Here is a 14,564-nt window from a genome sequence, read left to right as displayed (position 1 = left end):
GAGGAGGAGGAGCTGCATGGAGCTCGAGCTCTTTTCTCGGGCCACATCATAATTACAGTTAGTGGAACCGCCTCGCGCGTGCACGAACGCGCACACACGCAACACACACACAAACACAGATCCATGCACCACTCCTGTCTGATCTATTCAGTCAAGTCGATGCATTGAGGATTTAAGCCTTAAAATTAGAATGAGGTTCAATAGAGTGAATGAATGTATGAATGTATGAATGAATGAAAAAACGGTAACACTTTATAATAAGTAGGCTACACACTATTAAGCATTGAATTCATCATTTATAACACTACTCATATGTAGTTTATAAACACAGTTAAAAATGTTTTACTCATCATTGATAAGCACTAACTGTATTTATAAATTACATACTAATGAGTATTCATGTGTTATAAATGAATAATTCAGTATTTATTAATGCTTAACTAATGCTTAATAGTGTGTACTTATTATAAAGTGTTACCAAAAAACGTTTCAACTGTTTTAAAAGTGACAGTAGATCTAGATTTTCACCCATGAAGCAATAAAAATAGACTTAAAATGGGAAATAAGAATCAAACTGTGACTCATCTTGTTTCATAATTAACACTGAGGTCAAAAAAAATGCGAAGGAAATGTAAATTATCTCATGATAAAGTTCCTCAATTGCTCTTAAAGTGGATGAGTTGGCAGGTCCAAAGTTTCCACAGTGTAAACACTGGTCTGTTGTTAAGTGATTACAGCTGCAGCAAAGAGGAGATGATCAAATAATAAAAAGCCATTACTGACAGGACAGTAGACATGCACAGTAATAAACATAGCTACACACTAAAGTGAATCAATGCAATGGGCTGTTTCCAATTCACTGTCATAGCAGCAGATATATTGTAGGACTGGATTTCAAACATATACATCAGTACAAAAGAAGAGGAACCTCCCATCTGAATGGCATCAGTAGAAATTCCTGTTCAGCCATCTAAAAGCAAACAGATAATGAAGATAAAAAAGGGGAGAAAGGTTAGGCAGTGTAATAGTAGCACATTATTGTGTCCTCTTCCCAAAGCATTGTGTCTAGATGACGCTCTGAAATATGATTTTGAGTCTGTGACTGACGCTGATTCCTCTGTTCAGACTGCATGAGAAACGATGTTGTTTAATGTCACAGCAAACATGTAGCCTATTATATTGATTATGTTATTAACTAATTTCATTTTTGAATGTTTATCTGATCCCTCCCAGTTTTCACTTATGGAGACAGGTGTTCTGTATGTTATAGGAGTTGTGAAATGCAAATACAAGGTCTGAACTATTAAAATAAACTGTATTTTTTGTGCATACTGTATACAACATTTTGTGTTCTTTACACTATAAGTGAGTTTTGCTTTGTTAAAAAAATGACTTTTGAGGGGGAAAAAATGCAATATATCAACTTCTTATATCCCAATATATCATATCGTCACCACCATAAAAACTATTTTACACTTAAAGATGAATATACAAGTAAAACAGCAATCTCTTCTCTTATCTCTTCTCTTCCCTCCATCCTGAATGATGCCCATCATCCTCTACACAACACATTCACCAGACAGAGGAGTGTGTTCAGCGACAGGTTTCTGTCCCTGCTCTGCTGCACAGACAGACAGACAGACTGTACAACACTGTCAAGCTACGGCTTGGGAAAAAACAAAAACAAAAAACTGTTTGCACAGCTGTATTTGCACAGTTATTTCTGCCATTGCACAGTTTATACATAATGCACATTTTATTTGGCACAGTTTCCTCTATTTATTCTAATTTTAATATTTTTTTTATCTCATAACATATTGATGTACATAATTTATATGGATGTATAAAGTGTGTGTATTTTTTCTTCCTTTCCTTATCTCTTTTTTTTCCCCCGCCCTACCATGCCCTTGTATTTTATTATTATATTATTGTATTGTATTGTACTGTATTGTATTGTATTGTATGTGTGCTACTGGATACTTGAATTTCCGGTAACCCTTTCATTTACAGGCCGATAATTAGGCTATGTGATAATGTGAAGAAATAGCCAAGAAATAACAAGTAAATGCATCATAATGTCTAGAAATAGCCTAGAAATAACGATTGATTACGTAGAAATAGCCCAGAAATAACAATTGTAATTGACAATTGCAAGGACTTGGTGGAGAAAAGTTCTGTCCTCAAAGCATGAAAAGCATGTGTACTCTTTTGCCTTTATGAAAATGACATGACATTACTATGAAATTGATCTCTTCTAGGCTATTTCTTTACATTACTACGCAATTAATTGTTATTTCTTGGCTATTTCTTCACATTGTCACTTAATTAGCGTCCTGTAAATAAAAGGGTTACTGAATTTCCTTTGGGGTCAATAAACTAAAAGTCTCCTCCTACTGTATGTGAGTTGTTGAAGAAGACCAGTCGTCAGTAGGTGGCGGTAACGCGCCTCAGTTCCTGATGATGACAGCCGCGTTCGATACGTGGAAGAAGAAGACGTCATACGTCTGACGTAGTTTGACGCAGGTGTTTACGTTTCCCTGCTTCTTCCGCAGCTGCCTGAAGCGGACTGAAAAATTTTCACTAATCTGACGTTAAATCCAAACTTGAGGAAGAATCTCGCGGTCATGTTTCTTTATTTTTAACTTGAGTATCAGAGAGGCTTCGCAGATGAATGTGATTAAGCTCGTTTGCCGTCCGCTGTAGGCGCTGAATCGTGACTTTTGCCCCCCCGCATCCCTTCAGCGAAGCTAACTGCTAAAAGCTAAACAAGCTAAAGCGGTGCGTTTTAGCTGCAAATCTTCTAGAAAAAAAATACTAAATCATCGCCTGATCCGCACTTTGTCCCAGAGTTTAGTTAGATATCAAGCAAGGCAGGCATGGCCACTCGGCGTCTGACCGATGCCTTCTTGTTAATGCGGAACAATGCGATCCAAAACCGGCAGATATTGGCTGAGCAAGTGAGTACATACGACCCCCGTCTGAGTACACGTAGCAATGCTGCGGTGAGTGGTCTGCATCGTTTATGACATTTTTTACTGTGTGTGTTTGCATGTAGACAACTAGTCACTGAGTTAACTGGTAGCTAGAGCCTAGTTTTAGTCACTCAGGAAGGTTTGACCGCCGGTAGAGCCTCGAGCTTTATTGAAAACAGCATCAAAGTACAAGTGCAGTTATTGTTGTTGTTGTTATTATTACACAAACAATACAGATAATTCAACAGGAGCCAGGGGGAGTTTTCAAATAAAGATATTAAATAATGAGGAGCACAAAAGCAAATAATGAGGAGCACAAAAGCATCTTTTTTATTGTTGTTAGAGTCAGATTACTATGGATGTACTGTTCCGTTTCCTTTTTCAAAAGCTATAAATTAAGGTTTTGAGTGGCAAAATTTGATTTTATGAATATGGGATTTCCTTTTCACATAGGCCTAACTCTTTTTTGGTGACCCTTTAATTTACAGGCCTCTAAATACGTGATAATGTCAAGAAATAGCCAAAAAATAACAATTATTTGCTTAGTAATGTCAAGAAATAGCCTAGAACTAACAAATGAATTTCATAGTAATGTCTTGTTTTTCATAAAGGCAAAAGATTACACACGCTTTGAATTTTTTTGGGGAAAGGCACAATTTTTCTCCACCAAGTATTTGCAATTGTCACTTACAATCAATTATTTCTGGGCTATATTTCTACACATTACTGTGAAATTGACCGTTATTTCTAGGCTATTTCTAGATGTTATGATGCAATTAATTGTAATTTCTTGGCTATTTTTTTTTTACATTTTCATGTAATTAGCGGCCTGTAAATTAAAGTTTTTTTGCTTCTTATTTTTTTATTATGGAAACCAAGCAGTACATCTTACCAACACAGAGATAAATCGGTAGTAGAGTCTCTGTTTGTGTCCCGTCATGTCACCTCAGGACTGACGGAGGCTGATGGAGGAGGAGGAGGAGGAGGATGATGAGTGTGCAGCCACATTTCCTTATTTTCTAGGTCTCAGTTTCATTTAAACAGTGGGAATAACACTAGAACAACTGGAACCTGAGTTGAAAATAAGATAATAAACAGTAATAGAGGGGCCAGTCAGTGTATATTGGGTGGGTGGGGGGTTTTGTGTTTTGTTAAAGCATGTTTTTATGTTCACATGATGCTCCTCACTGCTACAAACCTTCATCATGTTCTGACTTATCTAGTCTAAGAAAAATGTGGTTGTGACTTGTGTTTTATTGATCTATTAGAATAGAAGTTGGTGTCAGTACAATATATACAACTGTACTGTGTATATATTGTGATGTTGATGTTTGTGGTTATATGGTAAATGTTGTGGATAATGTAGTTGACTGAATCGTCCAGTTTTTTGGACAATAGGACATTGATGTTAAAATAATACAGTGTATAAATCTTGTATTTTCCTGTTTTATGCAGCAAAGTGAACTAGAACAACTAGAAACATTAATCACATGTATTACTTTCAGCCTCTTTCTGTGCGTTTTTATCTTGATAAGAGGAGGATGGCACTGGGTGTTTGTTTCCCACTTCCTGCTTCCAGCCACTCCAGACAGAGACACTTCATCATTCATTATTAGTAATAAGGCAAAGTCACATATTGTTATTCTGCCCAACCCTTCACTAGAACGTAGCTGCTCAGGTTATAGGAGAACAGTATATGAATGTGTGTCAGATGGCAAATAGAAACTAAACAACGGATTTCATTCAGTAATAATCCAATGATATTTGTCTTGAGCTTATTTCTGATGAGGTCATGAAGAGAAACAAGACGTCTCCTCATCAGTTTTGGGGGGAAAAGCATCTGTATTTTCCCTGACTCTCCAATTTCTGAGACACTTATTCACATTTTTTCCTTATGGTGTCAACTAAAACTTATTTAACTTGTGAAATTATCAAACACAAGTTCACCAGAGGCTCCTCATCCACCAGCCAGGAGTGTTTACTTTGCTCTAGACTGGACTGACAGGCAGGTGTGTGTGAGCGTTCACACTCGGCTGTGAACAGTTTCACCAGTTACTTGCTCATTCATTCATTCCTGCTGCCACGACATAAACATGATGATTTTAGACTTTTATTTGAGACTGTCAGGTTTCTGCACAGCTGGTAGAGACACATCTGTACATGGTTGAGGCTCCTGGTTGTGTGACGGTGTGAGTGACGCAGCTGGACTGTGGTTTAACTCACGACCACCAGGAACAACAACACAGATGATGGTGCAGCTACTTCGTTCTGGCAGATCATTCGTTGTCTGTTTTCCTACTGAGGGAAAAGTCATTATTATTATGAAAGGGATAGTTCAACATTTTAGCAAACTGGCTCATTGCCATAATCCATATAGTTTTAGCAGTAGGTTCATTACCTTTAATTGTCGGTGCAAGCTATTTTTAGAACGGCGGAGCAGAGCCGTGAGCTGCTCAGAGCTACAGAGGCTCATGGGATTTCTTGGTTTCCCTCATCAAACTCATCAAATACACAATCCAACAACTCCAAAACGCTCTGGTGGACAAGTTGTGACCTGCACATTTACCACACTAGAGATAATAACAGAACGTTACCAGACAGAGTTGTTTTAGAGGTAAATTCAAGCGAAACCGCTGATGCATGTTCCCATCGGCGGCAGTTTTTCATCAATCAGTCTCTGTATTTCCCTCTAAAACAACTCTGTCTGGTAACGTTCTGTTATTATCTCATAGCGTGGTGAATGTGCAGGTCACAACTTGTCCACCAGAGTGTTTTGGAGTTGTTGGATTGTGTATTTGATGAGTTTGATGAGGGAAACCAAGAAATCCCATGAGCCTCCGTTAGCGTAGCTCTGAGCAGCTCACGGCTCTGCTCCGCCGTTCTAAAAACAGCTTGCACCGACGATTAAAGGTAACGAACATACTGCTATGACTATAGGGATTATGGCAATGGGCTAGTTTGCCATAATGTTGAACAGTCCCTTTAATTTATTAATCAGTTGGTCATTTGATTCACACATTACCACAGTCATCATTATCCATTTCAGAAATTTGGCTTTGGAACGTTTTTGATGATTTTGCCATTGATAGTTAAACCACATTATAGAGTAGTTCTTGTTCTTGTTTTTTTTTTAGACACAGTAGGTGTCCATCTTGTTCTTTAGTAGGTTGTCAGCTCCCAGTGTTTCTCTAAAAATAAACTAGAATAAAAATAATAAGGAAGGAAATAGAGCTGCCTTCTACTGGAAACTTAAACATGATACAACCACAGTAGTGATGTCGTCTTCACTAATTTATCTCCTATCACTGTTCATTTACGTACATGTCTGTGCAGAGAAGTGTGTATCTCTGTTTTTTTTTAGAGCAGTCGAGCAGTTGAAGCTCTCAAAGGGAAATCTGAAAATAATATCTGAGACAGATGGTTTTTTGTCGTCCATGATCGGTTTTCATTTCATTTTACTGTCGTGCAGTTAAAGAGATTTAAAGATTCAGCTCAGTGAAGCCGCCGCTGCCGCTGCTGCTGCTGTAAAACTCAGGTTTTTAAAATAACTGACTTTGCCTGAAGGCACCACCACCACGATGACACGTCGCCAGACAAAAACAAGACGAAGCCTTCAGTCAGTGTCGTAGTGACAAATCAGTTTCATGTCTTCTCCTGTTCTCCATCACTTATTGACTTCTTTCTCTTTTTTATTCCTTACACTCAGATCTGAAGCTCAGTCATCTCTGCTCTGTCTTTATTCTCACTGTTACTTATATTTATTTTTTAATTGGGATGATTTTGTCAGTAGTTTCTGGATAATTTATGAACAAAAAACAAAAAAATGCTGTTTCAATCTTGTTGTTCCTAGAGGATGCGAACACACCTTTCTGTTATTCACTGCTGATTTTCCACAGCTCTCTGTTCATTCTGTCTTTCTCTCCTTTTTCCTTTTTTCCTTCTGTATCGGATGGGACCGCTCTGCTCTCTGCCAATCACATTAGGAGCTTGATGAGGTACTGCTGTTTCGCTTCACGGTAGAATTTAGACACATAAAATGGTACAGCATCATTATCATTATCACGGTGCTGCTGCTGAATCATGACATAACATAGTTTTAATTTAATGAGAGTGTCTGTTTGTGTTTTCAGTTGGCTGACGATCGAATGGCGCTGGTGTCGGGAATTAGTCTGGACCCAGAAGCCGCAATCGGAGTCACCAAGAAACTGCCCCCGAAATGGGTCGAAGGAGTCGATGAGGTACGAAGTGAAGCAGGAAACAGAATGAGGATGTAGATACAGCGGGGAAAATAAGTATTGACTGTAAAGTAAATATATTTCTAATCCAGTTGTTGATGTGAAATTCCCCCCAGATGTCGGTAGCAACCCAGGTAATTCACATATACACTGCAAAAACTCAAAATCTTTCCAAGAACATTTGCCTTATATCTTGTCAAAATGTCTCATTTCTAGTCAAAACTAATCTCTTTCCACTTTAAATAAAACTCATCACCTAAAAATTAACTTGTTTTTAGATAATTTTCACTTGTTTCAAACAAATTTTCACTTGAAATAAGTAGAAAAATCTGCCAGTGAAAGCAAGTTTTTTGTGCTTGTAATAAGGAAGAATCAGATTTTCCTACTTATTTCAAGTGAAAATATGCTTGAAAGAAGTGAAAAGTGTCTAAAAACAAGCTACTTTTTATCTGATGAGTCTTATTTTAAGTATAATGAGATTTGTTTTGACTAGAAATAAGACAAATATTCTTGGTAAGATTTTGAGTTTTTGCAGTGTATAAAGAAATCTAAACACATATGTGAAGTTCTGTGTAATAAAGTGAGTGCAGACTAACTGTGCGTTCACACCAAAAGCTTCCAAAGCGTCAAAAACGCTCGAGGCTGGGCATCAGACAAGACAGCTCCCAAAACGGCAAATATTTTCAGCCGCTTTGGCCGCTCGTCACGTGACTGGCATCAAAGTTCGATCGCGCTGGTCATTGGGGAGCCGAAATACAAAAAAAAGGAAAAAAAGGCAGCCGACGGACATCTCTATTCTGACAGGCTGCCGCCGGTTGCCGCTTGACCGCGTCATAGCTCATTACCCTAAAGTTAACCAGGGCTCAACTTCTCGTCTGGTGACGCTTTGGACGCTTTGGAAGTGCGGCGACGCCTGTTGACGCTTTGGTCGCTCGGTGTCGCCGGGCTCTCATTGAAAATGAATTGACTTCCGGCGTTTTGACGCTTTGGAAGCTTTTGGTGTGAACGCACAGTAATGGCGCAGAAATACTTATTCTCCCCGCTGTATAGACGTCATCTCATCGCTGTAGCCGTTTGTGTAGAAGACAAAGTGTCTGTAACTTGGTCGTGAACTTTCAGATCCAGTATGAAATCACACGGGTTCGACAGAAGATGAAGGAACTGGCCTTACTCCACGACAAGCACATGAACCGTCCCACGCTGGACGACAGCAGTGAAGAAGAACACGCCATAGAAATCACCACCCAGGAGATCACACAGGTACGTTCACTTGCTACGACGATGATACTGAACTGATCCTTTTGTTTTTCTTGATTGTCGACATCTGACTTGGCGTCGGTCGGTATGAGACTCTGAAGTTTTGATAACCTTGAGTAAAATTATCACAGTATTTCACGGTGTTGCGATTACAGCTCTAAAATCTGTTGTTTTGAATTGTCTGGGTAAAAAAATAATATCACTTTTCCATTGAACAGAGTCTTCTATTGTTCTGCGCCACGCACCGCCCCCACAGTCTTCTATTGTTAAAGGGGTAGTTCAACATTTTGACAAATTCTCCTCTCACCATAACCCCTATAGTCATAGCAGTAGGTTCATCACCTTTAATTATCGGTGCATGTTGTTTTGAGATCGGCGGGGCAGAGACGTGAGCTGCTCAGTGAACACAATGGAGGTGAACGGTACAGGTCCCCTGTCCCTCATCGAACTCATCAAATACACAATCCAACAACTCCACAACGCTCTGGTGGACAAGTTGTGACCTGCACATTCACCACGCTATGAGATAATCATGTATAATTATGTAACATTACGACACACAAAGCAAATACTCTGAACTACTTGTGCTTTTGAAATCCCTCCGCCCAGTAGCCGTGTCGGTCCGGCTGCATTTCCCTCCAAAACAACTCTGTCGTGTAATGTTACATGATTATCTCATAGCGTGGTGAATGTGCAGGTCACAACTTGTCCTCCAGAGCGTTTTGGAGTTGTTGGATTGTGTATTTGATGAGTTTGATGAGAGAAACCAAGAAATCCCATGAGCCTCCGTAGCGTAGCTCTGAGCAGCTGGCGGCTCTGCTTCGCCGTTCTAAAAACAACATGCACCGATAATTAAAGGTAACGAACCTACTGCTGCTATGACTATAGGGATTATGGTGAGAGGAGAGCTTGCCAAAATGTTGAACTATCCCTTTAAAATCAGCTCATACAGTATGACAGCAAATTTCTGTGGTTTTGAAGTTGTGGCTTTCTCATCCCGTGGTGGTGGTGTTTTACACCTTGAGCCCGGTAACCGGCCGATGCCTCCTCCGTCTGACAGTATTTGATGTTATAAACTAACGGGTTTGAACTGTTTTTTTTTGTTTCCCTGCAGATGTTCCACCGGTGCCAGCGAGCCGTGACGGGTTTACAGACTCGCTGCGGCCACTGCACCGAGCAGGAGGAGCGACTACTGAGGAACGTGGTGTCCTCTCTGGCCCAGAGTCTCCAGGACCTGTCCACCAACTTCAGACACACGCAGTCCGGCTACCTCAAACGTAAGAGAAGATGATACTGATGCTGCTCCCCCTGAATCCTCATTCCTCACATGTCTGGACTCATGTCGGGGTTTTATCTCACGTCAAATCCCTTTCATCTTCAAGTTGTTCCAGTGGAGTCTGAGCTCTGTGTGTGTGTGTGTGATTGTTTTGTCTACCAGGGATGAAGAATCGTGAGGAGAGATCAAAGCACTTTTTTGACTCGGGACCTTTAATGGAGGAGGATGAAGATTTAGCTTTATACGACAAGGTGTGTTTGGTTTTTATGGCTTTTTTCATTTCTTAACCCTTTAGGGGTCTGAGCCCTAGCTTGGCTTTTTTTTTTTTTTTTTTTGAATACTTCCGATTTTGCTTTTAAGTTTGCTCCCCCACAAAGACAAGAACAGTCTGTAGTTTTTATGGTAAGTTCATTTTAACAGAAAGAGACAGAATATCAACAAAACATCCAGAAATAATAATTATAAATTAATGAATATAAATTTATTTACATTTGATCAAGGGAAATAAGTTACAGAAATCAGCAGGGGATCAAATACTTATTTTCCCCACTATACCACATAGAAAAAATATTTACCATAGGTATGTGTGGTATCTTTTTTTCTTTCGAGCACAACTTTATCAATATGATCTGACAAATATTTTTTCACTGTAACCCACTTTATTAACATATTGGGCCCAGAAATACACAAAAATGACGTAGAGCAGTTATCAGCTGGTTTTGTAAAATAGAGACAAATATAAAAAGAGACAAATATATTGAAAGTGAAAATGTGACACCTGCCCATCTCATCCCACTCTTACTCTCAGATAAATATTTTTGTACTATCAAAGTAAAACTTAAAGGGATAGTTCAACATTTTGGGCAAATTGGCCCATTGCCATAATCCCTATAGTCATAGCAGTAGGTTCGTTACCTTTAATTGTCGGTGCAAGCTATTTTTAGAACGGCGGAGCAGAGCCGTGAGCTGCTCAGAGCTACGCTACGGAGGCTAATGGGATTTCTTGGTTTCCCTCATCAAACTCATCAAAATACACAATCCAACAACTCCACAACGCTCTGGTGGACAAGTTGTGACCTGCACATTCACCACGCTACGAGATAATAACAGAACGTTACCAGACAGAGTTGATTTAGAGGGAAATTCATGCAAAACCGCTGATGCACGTTGCCTTCAGGGACAGTTTTTCAGCAAGCAGTCTCTGCATTTGCCCCGAAAACAACTCTGTCTGGTAACGTTTGCCAAAATGTTGAACTATGACTTTAGATTAAATCTTATCTTGAACTGGAGGAATAAAAGCAAAAACATGAATGTCTCCTTCTGTAACTCCACTAGTTTTCATCTCCTCGTGTTGTTCTCTCTTGTTTCTGTGTCTTGCAGGGCTTCACAGACGACCAGCTGATGCTGGTGGAGCAGAACACGGTGATGGTCGAAGAGCGAGAGCGGGAGATCCGACAGATAGTTCAGTCCATCTCGGATCTGAACGAGATTTTCCGGGACTTAGCTGGGATGGTGGTGGAGCAGGTATCCGAAGCAACTAAACAGTGACACAGCATTTTTGAATAATAGTCCATTCACGATTCGAAACGATGACAAAGAGGAAACAAAAAAATCTTTGTCCTTCCAGATACAAGTGTGTTTTTGTCAGTGAGACGACTCTGAAATGTAAAACATCTCACATATGTAGATGTTTCAATTCAAATTTTCTATTTTTTCATAAAGAAAGTGAGAATTTAAAGCAGATATCAGTGGAATGTTTTCGTTAATATAAGTCCTAAATAGTCCTATTTTCCGTCAGCAATCACTTACATGAAGTATTTCAGCCTAAACACGAGTCTCTCCGTCACTCTGCTCTGCTGTAACCCGAGGAGAAAATTTTCCTTGTGGGATACAAGTGTTATCCAATGAGGAGAGAGAACGGCATGAAGGGCTGTGTGTGCAGCCAAGGGATGTGCGTGAATGTGGTGACGTAGCACGAGGACCAATTGATGCCTGACAAGGGCGGGGGCTGCTAACTCATGGTGCGTTCAAGGAAACTCGTACTTTGTGTTTTTCCTTCCTGTGAAGTCATACCAGTTCGATCTGGTACGAGTTCACGGGTCGGAAGTTACGAGTGGCCGTTATAGGGAACTTTCACAGACAACAGGACGGTAAAAACACGAGCTACGGGTTACCTGGAACGCTACCAAGTCGTAGTTGTGACTTGAAGCTGTAACTTACGGTTTCAAAAGCCTGCCTTGAACACAGCATTAGCCGAAACGGCCGTGCCGATGATATCTGCTTTAACTATTTAAGTAGCTATAAAGGACTAAACACTTAAAGATGAACTGGATTTCGTGGCAAATCCAGGCCATGAAGGTGTTTTTCAGTGTTATACTTGAACAGCTAAAACATAATAATGTCAAAAATAAATAAATAATCTACAACTAAACGTATTAAAGGAGAATTTCCTGCATTAATGACGTCTTTGATTTCTCCTTAAGGGAACCGTTCTGGACCGAATCGACTTCAACGTGGAGCAGGCTTGTGTTAAAACAGAAGATGGACTGAAACAGTTACAAAAGGTACAAATAATGTTTCATTTTATATACAGTTGATGACATTTGACTTGTTAAATCTACAAACCTGTGAAACCTCTTTCTCCTTCTTTGCAGGCGGAACAGTATCAGAAGAAAAACAGAAAGATGCTGGTCATTTTGATTCTCTTTATCATAGTCGTTGTTCTAATTATTATTCTTTTTGGAACAAAGTTTTAGTCATGCATTCCTCCGGCTGCTTCTGTTTTTTTCTGTGTGTGGGCATTTGTTTGTTTGCGTCTGTGTGGACTTGGACTTGGTCTTGGTTCTGCTCAAAAAACGAAGCTGAATGCCTTTAAAAAACCCACCGGGAAACGACACGAAGAAGAAGAAGAAGAAGAAGAAGAAGAATTATTATTCCACGTTTCTTTTTTGTGGGTGCACTTTGGGAGATGTGAAGAAACACAACGGTCCATTTTAAACGAAAGAAAGAAAGAAACAATCTACAGTTTTGTCTTTGTGAGTCGCGGCTGTTTTATCAAAGGACTCGCATCCCAATCACTCCAAGACTCTCTGACGACGGTTTGTCAAACCCAACCATGTCGACATATCTGTGTCTTAACTAAAAAAAAAAACTAAAAAAAAAGAAAGAAAAAAAATATTATAAACAAAAAATCCTTGGTGTATAAAAACAGATCAGAGTTTTCTCTGCTCAAAAGCACGAATTGTGACATTTGTCGTGTGAAGATGCATCACTTCTGTCCAGCGTTCAGTTCAGTTTCTGAGAGCGAATGTTTGTGAAAGAAAAAAAAACATGCAAAATCATTGTCATCTCAACATTTATGTTTATGAACTGTCTCAGTATTTTACCCAATCATTGATTAGAGCAGTCGTTCAGCACCAAAACTATTCCTTTGGTTTAAGGACCAGCAGAGTTTGTTTTTTTTCCCGCTTCTTTCTTTAATTATTATAATAATAATAATAACACTGAGGTCCTTTCAGACAAACATGAGCATCCTATAATTTTAAACATCACACCTGCTGTACTTAGCATTAAGTGCTCATTTAAAAGAAAAAACACTTGATTGTTTATGTTTTCCATGGTCCTTGCGTTAAGTGCTACCTTTTTAAAAACTCTTGCAGTTTGCACATATTGAGGCCTGAGGGGAGGGGATGGGGGAGGGGGGTTGTTATGGATGTACTACTACTGTCATCTGTGTGATGAAAAGAATTATTTATTTTTTAATAACGTCAAATAATCCAGAGGTTCTGTTTCAGGCAGAATTACTGTATATTGAGTCAAAGTGTATCTGAAGTCTGAACCCAACATGATGTTTTTGTCCCCGTGGCGGCGGCGGCGCTGAGGAGGAAACTGTGATAAAGTCCAACACCAGGCGGCGTCAGGAGGTCCTTCCTGTTTGTTTGTTGTTTTGTTTTTTTGTTTGTTTTTGTTCTGTTCATGTTGGACAAACAATATTTTAGTTGATTGTGTTGGAGACTCTCTCTACGTGTCCTTGTGTTCTATAAAGACTGATAAACTGAAACGATGAAGAGCTTTATTCGACATATCTGTACGCTACACTATACACACCTGTTAAATCATCTTATCTCTGTCATTGATGTGAAGTTGTGTGTGTGCGCGTGTGTGTGTGAAAAATGGTTATGTCTTAGTGGTGAGTCCACTGAAGTTTTGTTTTTCCAAAACAAAACGGGCGAAGAGACAGCAACATTTTTTTAAAATAAATAAACCTGGAACATGATGGTGGTTTGTGTTTTTACCTGCACTACGGTGGCCCTGAGGGCTCAACACAAAAAGAAATACAGAAAACTTAATAAATTTGACAACACACAAACTGCAAAAACTCACATCAGAACATTGTTTTCAGAAGTTGCTGTGTGTTGAACCCTCAGGGCCACCGTACTATATTAAAGTCATATTTAAACAGAATACTTACCTACATATAAGTGTAGTTAGTTACTTTCTCCTGACACATGCAAGTTTATCCAGCACCAAGTCACTTTTTTTTTTAAATTTCATTATTTATTTAGTACTTTGATATTAGAAGAAGGTAATAATCATTTTTAAGAGTGAGCATCTGTTGGTTTCCTTATTTTTTAAAAGACATAAGTTGAGTAATTTTGGATTTTGTGAGCAAAAGTGCAATATAAAAACACCTTAAAGAGAGATAAGGAATGGTGAACCTGTGGTAAATATTAATTTATTGGATTGTGTGAATTGTTTTCCCCAAATAATATCAGCAGTGACTGATGTACAGAGACTAATGTTATGTATTTAAATTATTTCAGA

General features: G+C 39.1%; 1 protein-coding gene across 5 annotated transcripts; it reads left to right on the top strand.

Moving 5' to 3' along the window:
* The first annotated feature begins 2,517 nt into the window (after positions 1-2,517).
* Positions 2,518-14,016, top strand: stx16 (syntaxin 16). 5 transcript variants are annotated; one of them, XM_085775780.1, is made up of 9 exons: positions 2,526-3,002; positions 6,956-6,967; positions 7,103-7,210; positions 8,327-8,467; positions 9,579-9,741; positions 9,903-9,991; positions 11,121-11,264; positions 12,224-12,304; positions 12,395-14,016. In XM_085775780.1, exons 1-9 carry the CDS (start codon positions 2,877-2,879, stop codon positions 12,494-12,496), a joined length of 966 nt encoding a protein of 321 aa, XP_085631906.1. In that variant the 5' UTR covers positions 2,526-2,876; the 3' UTR covers positions 12,497-14,016. The 5 variants fall into 5 exon arrangements, with proteins under 5 accessions (XP_085631910.1, XP_085631907.1, XP_085631906.1 ...); XM_085775782.1 differs by having other exon boundaries at positions 2,527-2,957; XM_085775784.1 differs by lacking the exon at positions 6,956-6,967 and having other exon boundaries at positions 2,518-2,957.
* The last annotated feature ends 548 nt before the right edge of the window (positions 14,017-14,564 follow it).

Source organism: Trachurus japonicus, chromosome 5 (genome assembly GCF_045865225.1).
Source record: "Trachurus japonicus isolate A0001 chromosome 5, Traja_1.0".
NCBI classification, from domain to species: domain Eukaryota; kingdom Metazoa; phylum Chordata; class Actinopteri; order Carangiformes; family Carangidae; genus Trachurus; species Trachurus japonicus.
This window is presented reverse-complemented; position numbering and strand designations above follow the sequence as displayed.

What these genes read in the sequence shown, in the direction of transcription:
- stx16 (XM_085775780.1), top strand. Translation starts at nt 2,877, where the DNA reads ATGGCCACTCGGCGTCTGACCGATGCCTTCTTGTTAATGCGGAACAAT. An exon ending in ATTTAGCTTTATACGACAAG is followed by an intron (nt 9,992 to 11,120) that starts GTGTGTTTGGTT and finishes TGTGTCTTGCAG; the next exon opens with GGCTTCACAGACGACCAGCT. An exon ending in CTGGGATGGTGGTGGAGCAG is followed by an intron (nt 11,265 to 12,223) that starts GTATCCGAAGCA and finishes TTTCTCCTTAAG; the next exon opens with GGAACCGTTCTGGACCGAAT.